Below are 21,353 nucleotides of genomic sequence, written 5' to 3' on the forward strand. Positions count from 1 at the left end.
GGGACATCGGTAGGGACATCGGTAGGGACATCGGTAGGGACATCGGTAGGGACATCGGTAGGGACATCGGTAGGGACATCGGTAGGGACATCGGTGGGGCCATCGGTGGGGCCATCATCCGGTGCTTGATCCGTTCTGTTGAGTAGGATGATGAGATCTCCACAGGGATCGAAAACTTCCGGCTTGGGGATCACCGACATTGGAAGTGCAGCTTCGAGACGATGAAGGCTCATGAATAGAAAGACACAAATTGTTGGGCGGGTCTAAATAGCGTCACGGAAGCCCAGCCGGGACGCTAAGCTCCCGTGGGCAAACTAGACATTTAATTGCGCTTTAAATGACGTTATTCTGCTTGTAATGCACTTTGTATGCAATACGGTGAAAGCTACCTCGATTGTCAATGGACAACTAGGTGCCACAGGGCTAAGCTATATTCAGTATAGCGCAGTTCCGGCACGGGGCCTGCCGCTCATCATCGATTCTCTAGGTTATCAGACCGGACTTCGATTTCGCACATTACTGTACACAGTATATGCACCCAAACTGGTCTGTGAAATTCTTTTCTCTCAGAGACATCTGTGCGGCAGAATCCTAGTACTAGCCTACGTTGGTGTCCAAACATGGCGCAACTCTCCCTCTGAACCTGCTGCTAGTGACAAGATTGCTGAGACACGACAAGTCCATGGCCTAACAACTCCAGAAGCTACCCTAGAGCCTGATAATCCCCGGTTGAAGGAAGACGAAAAGAGGCGTCAAGGTCAAACCGGCGCGGCCTAAGACTAACCCCAAGGTTCACAGTCTTTCGGAGAAGGATCTAGCGGTGCCACGGAACGGGATAATAGCGCCACCTAAGAGTAAATTTCTACCGTGTAAAGAGTAATAGAATACTCGTAATGGGATTACCGAGAGATCCTTGGCCTCTAGTATTACTAAAGCTTTCCAACCGTATTCTCGATAGTTCTTTCTCCTTAATACGGGTCCTTCTAAAACAAAGTGTAGTCGGCTTTAATATGTTCCGCTAATACCGTCTTCTAGAGCGGCTGAATTTTAACATCTTGTTAGTTTTCGGCTGCGTGCAATATACGGGATAAGATGTTATTAACCCTTAAATACGTTTACCCATCCCAGCTGCCCACTAGATCTTAATCTTGGTGCGAGAATAGTAATAGTATCTTCAGGATACTCGCTTAGGTCAGCGCTGAATACTTAAGGTTAAGGATAAGGACGAGAATACTCGCAAGAAGCTCTAGTCTACCTAGATACATCTAATTTCGAAAGGTGCTTGGCTCTCTAGAGGTTCTAAGTAATTAAAGTGGTCTAGTAATATCATCCGACGACTTTCGCTATCTTAATATACTCCGGCCTATAGGTGTACGAATCAGACTAGTGTATCTATTTCTACTAATTACTGTCGCTACCGAACGAAGACATCTAAAATCGCCACGGCTCGATTACCTAGTAGACGAGATTATCCGAAGATGATATTAGTCCTACAGCTTTATATTTAGTAAGCTAGTCCTCGCCCGAGCCAACAAACACAGCTATAGTAGTTAAATACGTAAGTGGACCCCTAGCGGAATTACACTCTATTATCTTAAATAACCGGTAGTTAACTCCCCGAAAGCTTGTTCTTACGTCTCTAACTCGCGTCCCTTCTAAGGAGGCCATCGTACCGAGGCTATAGACTACTTTATCGGTAGCTTTTATACGTATTAACTTAATAGTAGAAGGATAGATTAAAATATAAAATTATTATATACTCTCTAACTAACTCCTAAGTAGTAGTAAATAGCCTAAAGCTCTTATCTAGCTAAAAATCCCGTATACTAGCTATTCTATTTAATTTCGTTAGCTCTCTATTAAGAATAAATATCTATATAGCTCTATAGTGTCACGAATCGTTCCTCAAGGAGTCACGTGTTCGAGCAAGGTTCACTGACGTGCGGAAGAAGATGTTTCGATGCGTATGCTAGAGCAAGGGTGTCTGTATTCAGAACGAAAACTATTGATGAAATGTATCACCTAGTTTGTGAGCGAAGTTGACTACGAAGGAAGGCTATGAAAGGTGGGTGAAGCCCACGACTATATAGACATAGGAAACTCGTATAATCCTTCCTGCTCTGTGTGCTCCTGGTGCTCTGTCAGAGCGACAGAGCAGACAGATCACTTCCACTGGTCACGTGACATCATGGTCCTTCATGTCCACGTGTCATGTCTCGGTGTACCTGCCTCTTTGCCTTCCTCTGCTAGACCGTAGGTATGCATGTCAACAGGTCAGGTTTCCCTTCTCTGGGTTAGGTTCCTGACATATAGCTCTCGCTAGTTCTATATCGATTAGTCGTATATATACGCTATTATTAGGTTAACTAATTAATTTCTATAAGGTTAGTATCGTTTACTTCGTTCTAACGTTCTCTTATATAGCTATTGTTACGATCTGAGCCGACACGCCGGGGCGTGTCCCGTGTTGAGCGCCTCAACATCGTAGGGGTCTTGAAAAGAGGGAAACATCAACGCGGAATGGGTGTATTCTACCAGGCACTCCCTGCAGAGTCCTGGTTCAGGCTCTCATGAGCCTAATGCTCAGAGGTAGAGCGAAGTTGACCATGAAGGTCCTAAATGATATCTGGGAAAGGAGCGTAGCTATATAGTCCTGATCTCTCGTGTGGCTCTGTGCTGCTCTGTCGTGCTCTCGTGTGCTCTGCACAGAGCACACGGAGCGCACAAGATCCCACTGAGTACGTCACGTGCCCTCGTGCCACGTGATCGCTATACCTTCCTGTTGCGTAGCCTTTGCTTGTTCATTGCTGGTGGGGGGTTGACCCCGAGGTCAACCTGATTCGTGACAGCTATACTTATATAAAAGCGCCTCTATTCTAGTAGCGAAAGAATAATTACTATTTAGTATTCTACTCTTATAAGTCTTATTCGCCCTAATTTCTATACTATATCTACCTATATATAACTCTATCGCTAGAAACGCCTAATAATTAAGATATAAAGAATATACGGTTACTAGTACGCGGTAGGAATCCGACTTTAGCGATAAAAACTATCTCTCGATAGCTTCTCTAAATATACGTTTAAACTACTCTAGTACTATTAGTTTAATAGTTTCCTCGGTCTAGTTTTCTATAAATAACTATTTATATTAATAGAGACAGTTTACGTATAGTTACGGTTACTAAGAAAAGTAATCTATAGTATTAGTAATTAAGCCCGACCTGGGTAGAGTTGAGGGAAGAATGCCTCGAAAGCGGTTTAAAGGAAGGCATCCGCCCTTCCCTCAAAACGCTCTTGAGTACAGAAAGAGGTTGTCGGGCGGCAACCAGGATGGTACAGAGAACCGGACTGCTCAGGCAGTACGATCTCTGTAACATCGAGGAGAATTGGCAGGAGCCAGCGGAGCCTGAACCCGAAAGCGACAATGAGGAGAGACTTCGTGGTTGAGGGAGAGGGTGAGAGGGCTAGGAGGTGTCTAGTCGTGGCTAGCTGAAGCCATCTGAACCCAGGCAGCTGGCGATAGTGGTGAAGATGGTCAACTTTGATAGACTGAGTCTATAGAAGCTGGTTGGCTAGGGTCCTAGTTAATCAGGAAGAGGAGGAATCGTAAGGGATTTCCAGTGGAAGCTGGCGTCTACGTGGGACCTTAAATGTGACCCGAAGGACGTTAAACGAGACTAAATAAATAATAGAGAATTTAGAAGACTAAAGTTATAAAAATATTTAAAGACTTAGAACTATACTTATTATACCTTAGTAGTAGCTAAGCCGAGCTTAGGATTATATGACTATAGCTTAGAATAACTTAATTACGATACGCGTTAAATAGCGAGATACTTAGGTTTAGAAATAGAAATAGACTTTAGAGAGGCTAAGATTCGCCGCCGAGTATAGTAGTGGAGGCTTATCGTCGGGGCCTAAAGGGGGCCCCCTAAGCCCGAATTGGCTTCTATCAACAGGTATTAGATAAAGCTCTCTACGGCTCGTCTAGTGCTCGGGCGCGCTCTCACGTACTCTGCCGTAGCTCCCGCGGCACTCTCCCGTGCTCGGCCGGGCCTCCTCGATGCTCCGTCACATGCCTAATTAAAGCGGCCGCGCTCCCTTTCCTGAACGAAAAAGGGAAAGGACATAGCACAGTTCGGGGTATATATAATATATATATATATATCCGTATCTATGTCCGTGTCTGTCACGGTGTCAGAGTGAGAACTAGAATTAGAATGAGAATCCGAGTCAGAGTTAGATTCTAAGCACCAGCAGTATAGGACAGTATAAGACAGCACAGGATAGCACAGATCTTAGATCTAGATCTATTACTACCGTACCTACCTACCTGCTAATTTATACTATTACCATACTTAAGGTACGGTACGGTACGGGGTATGAACAGGGCCTAAAGCCCTTATGTACTTTACTATATCATGTAGATCACGCACAGGCATATAGGTTTATAGGAGGAGTTTACTGTAGATCACGCACAGGCATATGGGTCTATAGGAGGAGTAGGTATGATAGACGAAAAGAAAAAGTAGAATTACGGAGACTTGATCTTGATCTTGATCTAGATTTAGATTTCGATTCAGATTCAATTGACCAATAGTAGGGTAGTAGTAGGTATATACAGATGAGATAGAGATCCTTAAGGGGCAAGGAAACGGCAACGGAAACGGAAACGGAAACGGAAAGGCCGGAAAAATCTAAAGCTAAAGACAAAGACAAAGACAGAGATCAAATATGTAATTAGATTGGAGATCCTGGTCCTGTGTAGGTGTAGGTGTAGGTGTAGTATCGCTCAAACCTAAAGGCAAAGGCAAAGGCACAGGGGAAACCACTAGAATGAGAATATAAACCCCTTCCTCCTCCTCTTCCCCTTCCCCTTCCCCTTCACCGCTACCACCACCCCTATCGCTACCTTACAGAGACAGAGACGAAGTAAGGTAGATAGTAGATAGTAAATAGATAGAGTATCTCTCCTCTCCAACCGAAGATCTCGCTGTCTGTCACGAAGCCTGGTGAATAGGATCCTCTAGCTGTAATAGCTTGCCATGCCTTGAAAGTGGAAGTGAAATTGAAATTGAAAGTAAGCCCCTATCCTGGATCTATCTACCTGAAAGTAAACGTGAACGTGATACCCATCCTGGATCTCTACCTGAGAGTGAAATTGAAATTGAGAGTGATACCCATCCTGGATCTCTACATAACGATATGTTGAAAGTGAAAGTAAACGTGAACGTGAACGTGATACCCATCCTGGATCTCTACCTGAAAGTGAAAGTGAAACCTATCCTAGATCTCTATCTAAAATTGAAATTAAAAACTTCTATCCTGGATATCTCTACCTGAAGTGAAAGTGAAAGTAAACCCCTGCCCTGGATCTCTCTACTTGAAAGTGAAATTGAACCCCTGTCCTGGATATCTCTACCTGAAAATGAAAGTGAAATTGAAAGTGAACCCCTGTCCTGGATCTCTACCTGAAAGTGAACGTGAAGGTGATACCCATCCTAGATCTCTACTTAACGATACGAGGCTGAAATCATATTATGGTTGCTGTTGTGGTTGTGTCCCAGGAACAGGCCCAACCCTACCCCTTTCACCTGGGGTGAATGGTGACGCTGTGCATTTGCAGGTGCGTACGCAGGCACAGGTGTAGTTGCAGGTGACGGTGGCGCTGATTGTGAATTTGACTGTGATGCTGATGCTGATGCTGAATCTGCATATACACAAGCATCCCTCTTCCCGGTTTGAATTGGAGTCCAGGTTCGGTTGGCCGTCGTATTCGTATGTTGATGTCGATAGCCCTGTCTCTGTCTCGTCGAGTCTGTCGGATAGGTCTTGGCGTCACGATCTGTTTGTCTTATTGAAATTGAACCGTTTGTGTTCGGACTTGTGTTTGTGTCCGTGTTCGTCCGTCTCGTTGAACCATTTCCGTTCGTACTTGTACTAGCATCCGTACCAGTCCGTCTCACTGCATGGGTGTTCGTACCTGTACTAGCACCCCTACGTGCCATTGAACCGCTTCTGTTTGTGCTGATGTCCATGTCTATGGTTGCATATGCATGTCTGTGCCTATGGCTGTGGCTATGCCTTTGAGTCTGGGACCCCGTCTGCGACCCGGCACTGAGACTCCACGCGCTCTCGAGCCTCGTCCAATTCTGCCGTTGATTGTTGCTCACGGCACGTTCGAGACGCTGGACAAGACGCGAATTGGAGTTGAAGTTCGAGTTCGAGTGCGAGTGCGTATTCGCGGTCGTGTTTGTGTTCGTATCCGAGGTCAAATTCAAAGTCAATGGGGAATCCTTAATGCTGGTGCTGGTGTTGGTACCGGCGCCGGCGCTGACAAAGTTGTTCACATTCTCGGCGTCACTGTCATTGTCGTTGTCATTGTCACTCTCGTTATCTAGATCGAGATCGACGCCATCCATGGACATGTAGATGCCTGGTCCGGGCCCCGACCGCGCGATACTGGTGACACGCGGCGATGGAGAGATTGAGTACGGGTATTGGTATGGGTACGATTTATTCGGTGTCTTTGGTCGCGACAGTGCTGTATCATGAAAGCCTTGTCTTGGGAGGCCGGCGCGTTGATTAGAGATGGGGCGCTGGGCTTGAGCCTGTTGTTGGTGTTGGTGTCGCTGCTGTTGCTGCTCCTGATGTCGCTCCTGTTGGTCCCTGGTCCAATTATCGTCCCGAAGATTGCTTTTCGTCCGCAGAACCAGCGGCGTCACATGCAGACCCGATTCCCAGTCGAGATTGATTTGCGGTTTGTGGAGTTCCTTTTCCGGCTCAGGGCTGTCGCCACACACGCTGGCGTCTTCCCAGATCGACAGTGCGGACGGGGAGGCTGATATGGCGGTAGTACCACAGTGCGGAGACAGTGCGAACGGCGAGGCTGATATGGCGGTAGAACCAAAATGCGGTGAAGGGATGGTGAGAGAGTTGATGGTCTTGACACCGACGCCGACACCATGATCAACATCAACGCCAGCCTTGGGTCGATGTAGGTTCAGGGTTCCCCTCGCCACGTTCGTCGCCGTCGACGTCGACTGGACCAACGGGCTGGATCGATCTCTGTCTATCGTTCTGTCCTTGTCTTGGTTTTTGTTTTGATCAAGAGTCGGCGATGTGTTCGTGTTCATGTTCCCAAGAGTCGACGATGTTTTCATGTTCATACTCATCCCAAGAGTCGGCGATGTATTCGTGTTCATACCAAAAGTCGGCGATGTCTTCGTGTTCATCATACTCATTGTAGAGACGCAGGCCCCGCTGTGCCGTAGCCCGCTGACACGCTTGTTCATCGGCGGGGTGAGGGTGAGCTTGTACGAAGGGTGAGGAGTACAGTCATCGACACCAACAGGCTCATTAACATCGACACCAACAAGCTCATTGCCACCGACACCAACACCAACACCAATGTTGCGGTAGAACTCAATGTTGATGTTTTGCTGCTGGTCGAGCAGTCCTTCCGAATTCATACTCCTCAACACCATGACGGATTTTCGCAGGTCTACTTCTCTTTCCCTTTCCTTTGTCGCCGCCCCGCCAGAGCCAGAGCCAGAGGATCGGCCTCGTTGCTTGCTGAGGGCGTAGCTGTGTTGTTTGTTCTGCAATGGGCTCGGAGACGACCCTGAGCCTAAGTGTAAGCCTGAACCTGAGCCTAGGCGTAGACCTGAACCTGAACCTAAGCCTGACCCTGACCCTGAGCCACGCGGGTTCCGGAGCCCTTTGCATGAACCTGAACCTGAACCACGCGGGTTACGGGGTCCTTTGACCAGAGATCTCCGAGGATATAACGAGGAAGAGTTCAGCGCTGGGGAAGGGAGAGTTGGCGAATCGAATGGCTGGGTCTGGGCCTCAGATGCGAGTATAGATGGTGGACTACGACTACCATTGACTCTGATGTTGTCTCTCGGGCTGGGTGAACTCCCAATGACTATGATGTTGTCTCTCGGGTTGGGCGAACTCCCATTGACTCTGACGTTGTCTCTCAGGTTCGGGTTGGGCGAAAAGGAAAAGGCCCATTGCCGTGGTGAAGTCTTATAGACCATTGACGGGCCTGGTTCCATGTGTGCCGGGCTAAAAATGTCGGAATCCGCTCTCGGTATGCCTGAGGACACGCTGCTAGAGGTCTGCATGTACTGGTGTGGTAGTGGCCGAGAGGACGGTGTCAGAATCGGCCGGTTTCTGAAAGGGGATGGGGTCACGGCGGCCGACTCTGGGGCCATTGCTGTTGTCTGTTCTCTCGGTATTGTTGTCTGCTCTTTTGGTATGGCGGCATGTAGTTTCGGTTGCTGCTGTTGATGTTGCTGCTTGAGCCAGTCCCCGGTATGTGGTATCTCGCCAGGGCCATGGTCATGGCCATACTCATCAACATCAATCACATCTCCACTCTGCTGCTCTTCTTCAAGTTCAGGCATCTGCCGAATCAGCTTTGGCCTTGGTTCGATGGCGGGAAGATTGGTGATTCGCACACAGTTCTGGCGCCGATGGCCTCGCCGTGGCTCATCCAACGAGCACCACGAGTGTCTGGCCGCTGCAAAGCTCGCCTGTCGGTCCCATCGCAGAGGGTTCCCTGTCGCCACCGAAGCTGGCCTCTTGATAGTGTCACCGGGAGAGAGAGGCCCCGTACATGTGTCGGATGGCTTGGTCGTCACAAAGTCGCTGACCGCCCGCCATTGCGGAGCTTTCGACGATTCGAACATTGAATGTCTCGCCGGTTTGGTCCCTGTGTCTCCTGAACGGGTCTTGTGGATTCGCAATGGAGCCAGGATGTCCCAAAGACTTGCGTCGATCGTCTTGAAAGACTCTTCGCGACCGACCATCCCGGACAATTGATGATGATTGCGGCCGACCATCCCAGGCAATTGATGATGATTGAAAGCATCTCCGAGAGGGTCTGGACTCGATCCGTTCATGTCGAAGCTCGGGTGGAGGGAATGAATGCTAGGCTTGCTAGTGCAGAGGCCATGGATGGTCTGTTTCACCGATGGTACTTGAAGTCGAGGTGTCGATGGTTTTCGATTCAGATAAGCGTCAAGTCCATAGCACTTCGCGCCTGCCTCTGAGCCGGGCATGAGAACTTCTGTTCCCCGGTTCGAAAGGGAGCCGGGGCCTAAGCCCACATTGGCCCCTAACACCGAGGAACCAACAGTCTCCAAGCTGGTACTTGACGCCCTTGAATTCAGACCATGCGCCCTATAACTTTTGTACCCGTCTATCATCGGCAGCGGCAGGAGGGGGTCGTCTGGGGCTGACGAGATTGTACTGGTCATGCTGACAGAATGAGGGACCGTCGTTGTAGTTGGACCAAGATTGGATTTGGATTGCGATGGATGGGCCATTCCTCCTCCCATACGCATGAGCATACTTGCCCGAGCAGCCATGGACATGACTGCCGTGGGCGTGGCGTCCAACGGTCGTGTCTTGGACACAATCAGGGGCCATTGCACTGACATCTGGCGCTCCTCTTTCAACCCAGAATCCAAACCGGGCGCAGCCTGTCTCGCGTCGGAAGAGGATTCGGCGACATCGACACCAGGCGACTTGGACGGAGGCGAATCGGTGAACTCGGTGATGGCCGAGAGGGGAGACCTCTGCATCTGATTGACTGACATTGCTTTTCGCACTTCTTTGTGTCGACGTGTCTTGGGGATATGGAGATGATGCCCGTTGAATGAGCGTCGGATGCTTCGCCTCTCCTTTGGACGCAGCAATTCATGGTGGTGGTTGTCACGCAAGAGTTGTGTGGCCTGATCGACCGCTGTCTCTGTCTCTTCCTCAGCTAGAGATCCAGATCCAGACTCCAAGCATCCAATGGAAACAACACCGTAAGGGAGCTGCACGCTTCGTCTCAGAGTGGTCCTCGGCGCCGTGACGTGAGAATAGTTGTTTTCGCTCGCACTGAGCTTGGCTCGATGGTAACTGCTGAGCCTGCTCGATAGACCGTGGGTCTGCATGATATGTCGGTGTCGCCGCCGCTCGAGGCTGACGGCGAGGAAAACCCCGGTGACAAGCAAAACCACTGCGGCCGCGACGGCGACTCCGATGATAAGCGCTACGGACCACATTTTGGATCTTTCTCTTGTTCTCGTCACGACTCACTCAGCAGCGATGCAACATGGTGAAACTTGGTGGAGATGCCGCTGCGGCCGTCGCGGTAGACTCTCGAGGGGCTGTTTGGCAGCCAGCCAGGGAGGAATGTGGGAAATTGGCCAGCCTCGCGCAAGGGATAACAACCCACCACGGAATGCAGAGGATTGGATGTGGATGTGTATATGCATCGCGCTGCAAGCACGTGGTTCCAACATGGCTAAGCATGGTCAGTCAGAGCCTACCCAAGCCTCCTGTACGGAGTACTGATATGCCAGATGCCAGATGCCTTCCTCACCCCAGGCATCTATCTAAGTTCGCTTGGGACGTGTGTCCTGGATCGGTCGGCAAAGTACCCATATACACTCCAGCAAAGAGGAGGTACAGCCTTGGCCCTTTGACGCCGCTCTCGGACACGCTGGACTGCCATGAATCCCTCCCCTTTTCGAAGTGAGCCTGACACCACGCACGACAGCATCATAACATTTGCCTGCGGGGTGATATTGTTTCTGGCCAGTTCAAAGGTGTTGTTTCGTGTCATAGCCAGTGGGCACACCCCCAACCCCCCCTGGATATCGAGACTACCGTCCGCACATGGAATAACAGTCATGTCTGGTCCCCTCGGAGCTCATCCGAACCCGCAGCCGAACTGGATCGTGGCTGCCGCCGCCCTTCTTGCGCCGAAGCCAACTAGACAACCAACCACCGCGAGCTGTGGCACAAAGGTCAGAAGGAATACTCTCAGGTATTGAATCGAATAACTGTCGGACATCTCTGTCGTTGTGTAGCGGATATCGAGTTTCAAGAAGCTGCGCCAGAACCGGTTTGTGGAATTGTTCACCCATACAGCCACGACTACGATGATCATGGTCAGGCTGATCAAGGCCAGGCCCCATTGGCCAATTGCATGTTCGCTCCCTTCCCCTTCTGCGACATAGATTGCACAGCCGAGGAGCAGGAACGAGACCACAACCATGATCCCGCTGATCAAGAATTGGGCCACGATGAAGGCGCGGCTCGGTTCGTCCCAGCTTACGGCTTGACTGTTTGCGCGGCCGTGAAGGACGGCGACCACGCCCAGCAGAACAAGTGGCGTCGCAAGAAACAGTTGTGAAGCAAGTGCCAGCAAGGCCTGTAGGCGGCTCTGAGGACATTCAATGAGGAGCTGCGTCGACAACGTAATGGCTCCAGCGAAGGTGGCGATGCCTGAGACGGTTTCAGCGGTTGTACAATACTGCCCGACGAGTGTGCGGTGAACAACAGGAGGAGGGGCGACATAATATGGCAATTGCCTTTCGAGGTCGTCTAGATCGCGTGTGCTGTGGTGGCGCCGTCGTCTTTCTCGACCATGTCGGCGATATTGATCAGACCGAGCCTTCATGTGATGTCGATGAGACACAGTGCCTAGGCCGTAGATAACCTCAATGCAGTAGGTGACTCAAATTGACTACGTGCGGTGCGATGACTCAGGGCGAGATCCAAGGGGATCCAAGGGGATCCATGGCACCAGAGGGAATGAGCAGTCCTTTAATACACCATTGTGCCGGTGTCAGCTTGACCTACCTGGTATCATCCCAAGCAGCTCATATTCGCACTCTATCCGAAGCTATGCCACGCCGTCAGCTGTCTTCAGTCAAATTGAGCGGAGGTCAGGGTAGACTGGTCGAGAAGCCTCATGGCTCTGGTGACCTTTCAGACGTGTTGTTGAAGCGAATGCTGCTCGAAGCTATAAGTCATCACATCTCTTAGCGCCTTCCTCGCACCATGCTTCTGAGTACGGCTAGAGCGGGAAGGCAACACTCACATCCTGTAAGCGAGGAATCAGGGCTACGGCTAAGAGGCTGCCTCGCTAGCACCCGACTGAACCTAGCTCGAATCTCGATATAGTCCTGATTGTTGAAATCTGGCGCCTTCCTGATAGTCCTACACCATGCCACATGTCAGCTAACTTCACAAGATACAGACTTTGGCGGTATAAGCGAAGAAGAAGGGCTTGGGAGGCATCCAGTCAGCAATCTTCTTGATTCGGAAACTTTGAACGCTACCTCCCTCTCGACCCTAGTCACTTCGCCAAAGCAGAACCTGAATCTGGCTAATCACCCTTCCATTGACGGGCCCGGACTCAGGCTTGATATGCAGCTACTTCAGCCCTATCTCCTGGTTGCGTCTGATCATCTTCTCTACACTGACTGCGTTGGCGACGCTTGCACCGGCGATGACGCCCATCGCCACAGCGTTGGTCACTTGTTTGAGGGGCGTGGCACAGTCGCCGGCCGCATACACCCCTTTCACCGAGGTCTCGCCCAGCGGTGAGACGAGCTTGAGATCGCTGTTGGGATTCGAGCTTATCGTCTCAATCCCAAGCTGTTCCGCCCAGTTGCCAATTGTTTGGGTGTCCGCCTTATGCACCAGGAAGCCGAAAGTCTGCGGCTCGCCTTCGGAGAAACTCACGACAATCTGGTCGGGCTCATGTGGATCATATTCGATTCTCTTGAGCGGCCGTGAGTCGATTTTCAAACCAAGGGTACCGCGCATTGGTGCCCTGGCTGCAGCTTCCTCAACATCAGACGGAGACATGGCGCCGTTTGTCAAGAGGGTAGGTAGTTGGGAGGAACTAGTAAAATTCGTCGAGAAAAGCGCCATACTCAGCGTGCTGGCGAGCTTCTGGGGTTCCTGCGATAGACACAGTATTCCTACTGGCAAGTGTGTGTAGTCTTCGTAGCCACGACAAAACAAACAATGAAAGCTATCCTCGACGTTAGCCGCGTGCTCTCCTTCGATTCAGAAGCAGCTGGGGCCACGGGCTTACATTCTCTTTCCCCAGCCGTCGCCGAAGCCCTCAATAGGAGGCAATATGTCCTGGCATCCAGTGGCGATGATTATCTTCCGTCCTCGGAACCTCTCGCCTTGCGCAGTGACGGCCGCGAATTGTGTTGGAGCCCATCCACTCAAAGTCGCCTCGGGTTCAAGGAGTGTGATGTCGGTATCGCAGAACGTGACGGTCTTATACTTGTCGGCAATTTCCTTTCGTGCAGCAGCGCGATACTTGGAGGGATCTTCGTGATCCCATGTAGGCATCGTATGCATATGGCCAGAGTTTGCGTTCCGAAATCTGTCATTGGACAGAACGAGTATGTTGAGGTATGATCTGCCCAATGTAACAGCTGCTGCGAGGCCAGCCGGGCCAGCACCAAGTACCAGACAGTCGTACAAGTCTGCAGACATGACTGATAGGTATGAGATATATGAACTATTCCGAAGGATAAAGAAGGAGGAGGAATATTTCTGGACAGTCGTGATCTCTCCATCTTCTTATACCCTCAGAGGCTGGCGACCGTTCCAGCTGCGCAGACACCATGTCGAGGCATACACGGGTCAAGGCCATGGCGTGTCCTAGGCCAACAATCCTGGTGATGCCGAATGAAGAACTCTGTACGGAGTATGGAGTAGTGCAACGGTAACCCCTGGGCCACAGCCTTAGTCCAGCCACGCTCGCACGATGCCCCCAGATGCGGTTGGAGCAGCGACAGGGGTCAGAGGACCAGTGACAGTCGGTCCTGCTCCGTATCGCGGGACGGCAACAGGGATTACCGTAGTCCCTCGAGTCGCTTTATGACAACTCCCCCGAGAACGACCGACGACACAGCGCTTTCTCTGTTCTGTATCACGGCCACTCTCACCATGGTAGGAGTACCTGGACTGTCTGCGGGGTGCATAACTTGTAGAAGGCGAAAGGTTCGGGTGAGTGTTTCCACGGAATGCGAATGGCAAGGCAATCTGTGAGAACTGACAGGCATATTCCTCGCAGTGTGGCTTAGAAACACCGACGTGTGCTCGTTGCAGCAAAGCCGACATCAAATGTGAGGGTTTCGTGTCGGGACGTGTCTTCGTCAACTACAAATCGAGCGAGATCCCCACCGGCGACAAGTCCACGCGGCAAGCCCTTCGACGATCGCGAGACGAGTTATGCTTGCCACGTCGGAGTCAAAGCCACAGCCTGATACCTCGGCAAGAACTTGATAGAGCCATCTCTGGCTTGCCGAAAACCATCAATGGCGTCCCCAGCATTCGCTGTCAGTTCCTGGGCCATTTGATGGCTGCATATTTGCCAGAGACGTGCAACTCAAATAGCCTTCCCAGACATAAGGATGTGTCCTTCCTGTATGATGGCCCGGACCTGATCAATACCGATGCTGCGGTGGATGCTGCTTTTGATGCATTCTGCTTGGTAGCAATGTGTCGCTTCAACAAAGATGCAACCCTGGGTAAGCACCACCTTCATGAACACGCTCGAGCTCTGCGCGAGCTTCGACAAGCCATCTCAACGCGTGGGTATCGAAACCCTCCGGCGACTCTTGCAGCAATCTCACTGCTCTCTCTATACCAGGTCAGTTTGGTTCTGGCTTCATAGATATCGTGTTCCGTGTACTAAACGGTACGATAGCTTTTTGAGAGTACAACTACATGGATGAATCACGTCAAGGGAGGTCAAGACTTGGTCAAAGCATATGGACTATTGCCGCGCCAGTTTGACTGCGGTCATTCTCTCCACCTGAGATTCCTGCAGGCCAATGCATGTATACTGTTCCCAGATCGGCCTTTGATGGTTCAACTGACCCATTGCATGATGTGTAGCTCTTTGCTGGCCTTGCAAGGCGACGGGCTGTCCTTCTCCCCAGCACGGCAGCACATGCTGAGCCTGAGACACCACGAACTGTTGACGTGTATGAAGAACTCCTTCTTCTTTGCTTACGAATCCCAGCCATCTTGGAGCAGGCCGACACACTTCAAAATGCGGCGTTAGGCAACGAAACCATCCAATCTGTCCAGAAGTCATGGAAAGGACTTGACGACCTGGCAATGGGGCTGAGACGTTGCCTTCGGATGCTCCAGGTGTCTTCCGAGCGCCCTGTTTGTATTGAAACCCCTTGTCTCGGCGGCCCTCGGCCTCCGTCTCTGCAATACGCGGATTTGTACACTGCGCAGCTGCATCTTGTCTACTGGACTTCCCTGATCTTCTTATACAAAGCGAAATTGCAGCTTCACAGTATAGGGATAAACAGGGTGAGAAAGCCGATGAGTTGGTACTTGTCTCTCTGCTGACATATTCCATAGCAACTATTTTCAGCCAGTGACATGGTTGGGGACGCCCTCCCTCTGCCCTCTGATGTTGTCGATCTAGCAAGTTCGATTTGTCGATCCATCGAATACTGTCACTCACCTGATATGAAGGTCCTTGGGGTCCAAGTGACGCTGTTTCCGGTGTGGGTGGCTCTTCAAACCCTGGTCGAATATTCCGATCCAGCCAGCGACGATGTCCAACACTATCTCGCAAGCTTCGCCAAAGCCAAAGCGCGCTATGGGTTTCAAATTGGTGACATTAGTATCAGGGAATATCGATTGAATCGATGAAGGGATATCAGTCTCAGCGAATATCGATTGAATCGATGAAGGGATATCAGTCTCAGCGAATATCGATTGAATCGATGAAGGGATATCAGTCTCAGCGAATATCAATTGAACCGCTGAAGGGACATCAGTCTCAGCGAATTTCGATTGAACCGATGAAGGGCTTGAGAGCATATTGTTGGAGCTGGACTCTTTTCAACCTTTTCGAGTTATGGCTGGCTACATGCCAATCCTTGTCTCGAATATGTCAAACTTAGGCACTAATATTAGGAATTCCCAGCCTTAATTGACCAGAAGGCTGGTATAGGCACACCTATATAGTCTGGGCTCCCCCATACCCCTTTGATAGCGAACATGGAACATTTCAATCTTTGACAGAATATACCGGGTAGTTTGTGATGACCCTGCAGACCAGTGCCACTGTTTAGTGATTCATCTCCTCCCTCACTGTGGTAATATGTCATTGAAAGTCAATGGTCGAATCTAGACCTCCTTTTTTTTATTGGCTTGAGGATGTCACGTCCCTGGCTACCTTACCTCGACGCCTACCAAGTAATCAGACCTTACATGTATCTTGGACACGAAGATTCACCTCAGATCCGTCGGCTTTCTCTTTCGAAGGCCTGCAGTTCCTCGATGTCATTGGTACTCGCTACCTTAGGCTCTCGAATAATATAACCATTTCCTCACCAGCCGTCACTCCAGATACACGACATGGTGAAATAGGCGACACTACTAAGCGTATGGGTAGGTATAGAACGTAATTCAAGATGTGTCGCTGGTCAAGGGGCGTCTGCTCACGCGGTGGAAGTGCTAGTCCGTAACTCACACCCCTGTCTGAACCCGGTCAATCACTACTTCTCTAATAGCAACAAAGAGACGTCACCTCATGGTGCAGATAAGCACGGCGCGTTCGCGTGGGACGCTTTCAACAGAGTCTGCAATTAACCCAATAGCAAGCATCTCATCCGACGATGGAGAAATTCCAACGGACTTCGCGTGTTGAAAGACCTAGTCCCGCCCAGACAGACCGCCGCAGCTGCTCTCCCCCATCATGGTTCCGTCGAGTCCTGCTTATCAGTTCCCAGGAGGATAGAGAAGTGAGAGGCTATGACTTTGACGAGGATCTTTCAGAGCTGGAAGAGGACACGGAACAAGAGACAGACGATGAGAACGATATGATATGGGCGAAGATGACGGGTCGGAGAGATCGTACGACGGCTCTGATGCCGATTACTACTACGAGCTGAAACATGAGCGCGATGAAAGGAAGCAGGTGAAGCTAAAGGAGCGGAAGGAGAAAGAACGACAACGAGATAGGGAGAATACCAAGGAAGAAGAAGTTCGCGTTGCATACAGATCTCTCAGCGAGGCTAGGAAGGAACGCAAGAGAGTCCCGGCCGGACCACTTGCTGGTCAGAGCTTCCAGCTGTTCTGCAGCGATCATGTTGACCATTTTTACACCTCTGATTACTACCCGACCAAGAGAGTGGACTTTTACTGCCTCGACGACACAAGCAATCCCGGTCGACACAACCAGAAGCCTGGACGCGAACTTGCCATGTTACATGGCGACGTGTATCTCAATGGAAATACCAACTACAGCTTTGGCCCGTTCTTCCCCCCGAAGCGAGCGAGTCGGCAAACTTTCAAGGTCAGGAGCGACGATGACATGTACGAGCTGTCGTTAAAGTTCATCGGTGGTGATTACCTGAGGCTGAAACTCTCCCGGGAAATGGTGTTCATGAATCCATATAGCTCGAGCTCCCCAGCTCCTCCCGCGGCTGCTCCGGAAGTGTTCGAGTTCGTTGGCATCAGGCGCGATCTCGAGAAGGAGAAACGGGAACGGCAGGAGATGATGAGAAATGTGCGCAGCCCGCCATCGCCCCGCGAGAGTTGGTTTGAGATGAACCATCCCATGGGATCTTGGAACTTGTCACGGTTTTGATAGGCAACCATGTGACTGACGTCGCCGCTCGGTGTGTGCATTTCCCACACCTCGCGGCCTCTCAACTCCTTACGAGTTGAGTGTTCTACAATTTACTCTTCTATGTGCATCTCTTGCTCGATCCGTGAGAGAACTTCTAATAAGCCCAACTAAGCGGAAGGATGTCTTTCTGGCGAAGAGGCCATGGCCGGCGTGCTAGACCTTGACAATATGTGCAATCCCGTCTGTGCAAACCAAAGCTGGCCTATGGGAGACAACTATGGCATTGACTTGGACGGTATCGAGGGCGTGGTATGTTCTCCCAACCTGGCCGGGTCCGAGAACAAAGGAATTGATTTGGATTTTGAAAATGTGATCAACAACAGCAACAACAGGACAGCATCTCCGGGACCAGGGCGGATCCTGGTAGGCTGCATAATATTCAACTATTTCCCGCTGTTTAACGTTACACCATCCAAAGTCGGATACGACCTCTCGCAACCTTTATAAAGGGATTGATGGGATGGGTGCAGAGGAGGCTTAAAGCTAAAAGCGGCACCTACGACCGCTGTTGATTACTACTCTGAATGTCGGTGAAATGGCGGTCTAAGGGATCCCTCGCCGCTTTTGATGCTGTTTATTACCCTATTACCCACCATAAGCCCAAGGCCGCGCAACCAGCTCAATCCTGCTGTGCTGGCTAGTTCACTGCATGACAGCATATTCTGGAGAGATGGAGCAATTCATCCTACGCGGTGAGATAGCGGAAAGACTTCCTCCATTGGATTAGGCCAGCAGCAAGTGGAGTGTATAAGGACGACGATCTTGACAGATTACAGATTAATTACGGAGTACTACTCGGGGCGTACATGAGATATGAAAAACACTCTTTATGATAATACCCAGTTTTCTTAACCCTGTCCTGCCACCACACCACACCGCACATTTAAATCTGGAAGCAGATTTGCAGTTCAAAAACTCTGCAGGCTGCTCGTCGTTATAAACGTGGTGCATCGTAATCGCCCTTGCCCTTGCCCTTGCCATCTCTCAGGCCTCACGGAAAGAAACCACTCAGGCCCCACGGAAGAAAACCAATCAGACTCAAGCACAGGATGGACGACGCGCTGAACGGCGGTGCGTTCAAGCACTACAACACCGAGGCTCCGACAGCGAAACTGGTGCTGCCGCTGTTCTCGCTGAAAGGCAAGACGGCCATCGTCACCGGCGCAGGGGCCGGCATAGGTCTGGCCGTGGCGCGCGGATATGCCGAGGCCGGAGCCAACGTGGCCATCTGGTATCACAGCAACAAGAAAGCGCACCAGCGGGCCGAAGAGATCGAAAAGGAATTCGGGGTGAAATGTAAGTTAACGCGGGCAAAGAAAGGCCAAGGGGGCGGGCAAGGTCTTATTTGATTCACTCTCGCTAACGTTGCAATGCTATAATTAGGTCGGGCGTATGAAGTCGATGTGAGAGATGTCAAGGCCGTAGATGAGGCCATCGTGTCTCAAGTCAAGGAATTCAACAACCGCCTGGACATCTTTGTGGCCAATGCTGGAATTCCGTGGACTCAAGGCCCCGCCACTACGGGCTCGCTCGAACATTATCACAACGTCGTCAAAATCGATATCGACGGCGTCTTCTACTGTGCCAGGACCGTAGGGAGGATCTGGCGAGAGCAGAAGAAGAATAAGCTGGAAGGTTTCAACTACGGCAAGTTCATTGCCACGGCCAGTATGAGCGGCCACATCGCCAACTTCCCTCAATTGCAAACTGCATACAATGCCGCCAAAGCTGCGGTCAAGCACATGTGCCAGAGCTTAGCTATCGAATGGGTGCAATTTGCCCGGGCAAACAGCATCAGTCCCGGCTACATAGCAACCGAGATCAGCAACTTTGTCCCTCCAGAGACCAAGGATATTTGGCGAGACAAGATCCCAATGGGCCGAGAAGGCGCGCCCATCGAGTTGGTTGGCGCCTATCTGTACCTTGCTAGTGATGCAAGCTCATACACCACCGGAACCGACATCATCGTCGATGGGGGATATTGTGCTCCTTGATAGAACAGTGACGATACTTGAGGACTGTGGTCCCGAGAGGAATGAAATGCAGGTTATGGTGGTTTGCTCTTGGACGCATTCCTTTGATGCTTGACTCTTTTAGATGTCCGGGAAGTTTGGCTCAGCTCGATTTTGCCGTTCTTCCACCTCTCCCCATCTCAGTGATGCATTGGTTTTGTTGACATGCTCAAGCTTTGTGCGAAGATGATGCTCTTCTCTGCGCTATCCTTCCCTGTCGTACTTCTCCGATCGCGATGGCCCCAAGATGAATGTGTCCGGTGCCAAATCGTCTTCTAATGTCTGAAACGTGATCGTGCCACAAACCAGTGTCTGGTGAATCGGTAGTCCCATCACCAGGTAACGTCCCGGCAGCCGCCCTGCTTTGTTGGTTCCAGTTGAGGCGCTGCGCTTCTAGAGTCAAAGGAGCATTGCAGCAGCGTCTGGTGTTGAACTGGAGTGTCTCCTTGTATCGTATGCCCAGAAATGTGGCCACACCGCCAATAACCACCAGGATGACCACAAACAAGATGGCGGATGACCAGGTCTTGAACGGCTCGTCGAGAAAACGCAAGACCGGGTCCAAAGTAGGCACCGGGCTGGAGGTGCTCACTAGTTGAGCCATCACCGAGCTTCGGTTTGATCTGTCCAGCTTCGAGATGGTCGCGGTCCTCTGCAGAAACCTTGCTCCAAAACTAGTTACGGACCATGTGTTGTTGACAATCCAGTCGTAGTCGCGACAAATGTTTGTGATACGTCTTTCGGCCCTGAGGACCTCGATCCAGGGTGCGGCAGAAGATGCAGTGCTCCAAGTGTGCTTCACTTAACACCCAGATTACCAAATGCCCGGTCAAGTTCTTCGCCTTCTCGACTGGGTGACATTGCCGGCGCGGAAATCTCATGCTCTGGTTGTCCATCCAGCAAGTGATGATCAGGGCCACCAGTTTTGTCGGTCACCTTTGTTGGTTCTAATATCTTCTCCTTACGGTCCAACCATCCAGGTGCTACCTTTCGCTTCTCTGCCAAATCACGCGCTTCTATCTCTTCCTCCCATTCTCGGATGGCCTTTTCCGCTGCTTCTGCTGTTTTCTTGAGATGCTCTTGGAGAGTTTTGCACGAGTTTATGATATCGTCAGGGTGGGCAGAATGTCCCGAGGAGGAGAGAACATATTTGGGCTTTTCCGCACCGTTATCAGAGATGATGGAAGGAGGAAGAGACGCAGGTACGGATCGAAATGTATAGGGAAGTGTTACGGCGGTCGGCAAGGATAGAAAGGGTGAGACAGTCAAGGGTACCTGCGCCAGCAGCGGGTGAGGCTCTGGTCAAGGTCAGCACCTCCAGGCTATATTTAGAGGGGTATTTGGGAGGCGTACTGGTCGTGTCAAACATGTCGGTCGGCGGCAAAATCAAGACATGAAAGAGACCGGTCGAACGCGCACAGCAGAGTCAGAGACACGTTGTGGCAGAAGTACAAGCACCACGGCCAGCGGTCAGTGACAGGTGTTTGGTGCTGGGGTGAGTCTGGGCTTTAGGCTGCACTGCACATGAAGCAACCGAACTTGAACGTCAGACGGGATTGGCGTGGAGAACTGAGGCGCGTGCTTGTCTGCCCTCTTGAACCCCCCGTCACCCCGTCGGTTTCAAGGCAACTGTGTGGCTCAGGCTGTTGAAAGTGAGCCTCCGCCAGTTTTTTTCGCCCCTCGATCTTCTATCCCCTGCAGCCCTGCTTCTACTTGTATCATGCCTCAGATAAACTGAGGTCGATTATTCTCTGTTGTCATATCGTGTGGATATCGAATTACTGCCCTACACCGTAGTTCGAAGCGCGCTGTGGGATCTCATCTCAGCTCTGAAAAGCGCCAATCCGCTGGTG

At 50.9% G+C, this 21,353-nt stretch overlaps 7 protein-coding genes across 7 annotated transcripts; 2 read left to right on the forward strand and 5 right to left on the reverse strand.

Moving 5' to 3' along the window:
* Positions 1-5: 5 nt before the first annotated feature.
* On the reverse strand, positions 6-200 carry A1O3_00491 (uncharacterized protein; the record flags this gene model as incomplete). The annotated part of the gene is made up of 1 exon (XM_007730641.1): positions 6-200. A coding segment is annotated over one exon (195 nt), but the record flags the coding sequence as incomplete, so codon positions are not given.
* Positions 201-6,000: 5,800 nt separating this feature from the next.
* Positions 6,001-10,067, reverse strand: A1O3_00492 (uncharacterized protein; the record flags this gene model as incomplete). Its single annotated transcript, XM_007730642.1, has 2 exons — positions 6,001-6,043; positions 6,103-10,067. The coding sequence occupies 2 exons, from the start codon at positions 10,065-10,067 to the stop codon at positions 6,001-6,003; spliced, it is 4,008 nt and encodes a 1,335-aa protein (XP_007728832.1).
* A 650-nt stretch (positions 10,068-10,717) lies between these two features.
* Positions 10,718-11,470, reverse strand: A1O3_00493 (uncharacterized protein; the record flags this gene model as incomplete). The annotated part of the gene is made up of 1 exon (XM_007730643.1): positions 10,718-11,470. One exon carries the CDS (start codon positions 11,468-11,470, stop codon positions 10,718-10,720), a length of 753 nt encoding a protein of 250 aa, XP_007728833.1.
* Positions 11,471-12,228: 758 nt separating this feature from the next.
* On the reverse strand, positions 12,229-13,314 carry A1O3_00494 (uncharacterized protein; the record flags this gene model as incomplete). The annotated part of the gene is made up of 2 exons (XM_007730644.1): positions 12,229-12,835; positions 12,899-13,314. 2 exons carry the CDS (start codon positions 13,312-13,314, stop codon positions 12,229-12,231), a joined length of 1,023 nt encoding a protein of 340 aa, XP_007728834.1.
* A 3,367-nt stretch (positions 13,315-16,681) lies between these two features.
* On the forward strand, positions 16,682-17,446 carry A1O3_00495 (uncharacterized protein; the record flags this gene model as incomplete). Its single annotated transcript, XM_007730645.1, has 1 exon — positions 16,682-17,446. The coding sequence occupies one exon, from the start codon at positions 16,682-16,684 to the stop codon at positions 17,444-17,446; it is 765 nt and encodes a 254-aa protein (XP_007728835.1).
* A 1,091-nt stretch (positions 17,447-18,537) lies between these two features.
* On the forward strand, positions 18,538-19,482 carry A1O3_00496 (oxidoreductase; the record flags this gene model as incomplete). Its single annotated transcript, XM_007730646.1, has 2 exons — positions 18,538-18,784; positions 18,872-19,482. 2 exons carry the CDS (start codon positions 18,538-18,540, stop codon positions 19,480-19,482), a joined length of 858 nt encoding a protein of 285 aa, XP_007728836.1.
* An 816-nt stretch (positions 19,483-20,298) lies between these two features.
* On the reverse strand, positions 20,299-20,869 carry A1O3_00497 (uncharacterized protein; the record flags this gene model as incomplete). Its single annotated transcript, XM_007730647.1, has 2 exons — positions 20,299-20,655; positions 20,816-20,869. The coding sequence occupies 2 exons, from the start codon at positions 20,867-20,869 to the stop codon at positions 20,299-20,301; spliced, it is 411 nt and encodes a 136-aa protein (XP_007728837.1).
* Between the last annotated feature and the right edge of the window lie 484 nt (positions 20,870-21,353).

This window comes from Capronia epimyces, assembly GCF_000585565.1.
Source record: "Capronia epimyces CBS 606.96 chromosome Unknown aczIQ-supercont1.1, whole genome shotgun sequence".
NCBI classification, from domain to species: Eukaryota; Fungi; Ascomycota; class Eurotiomycetes; order Chaetothyriales; family Herpotrichiellaceae; genus Capronia; species Capronia epimyces.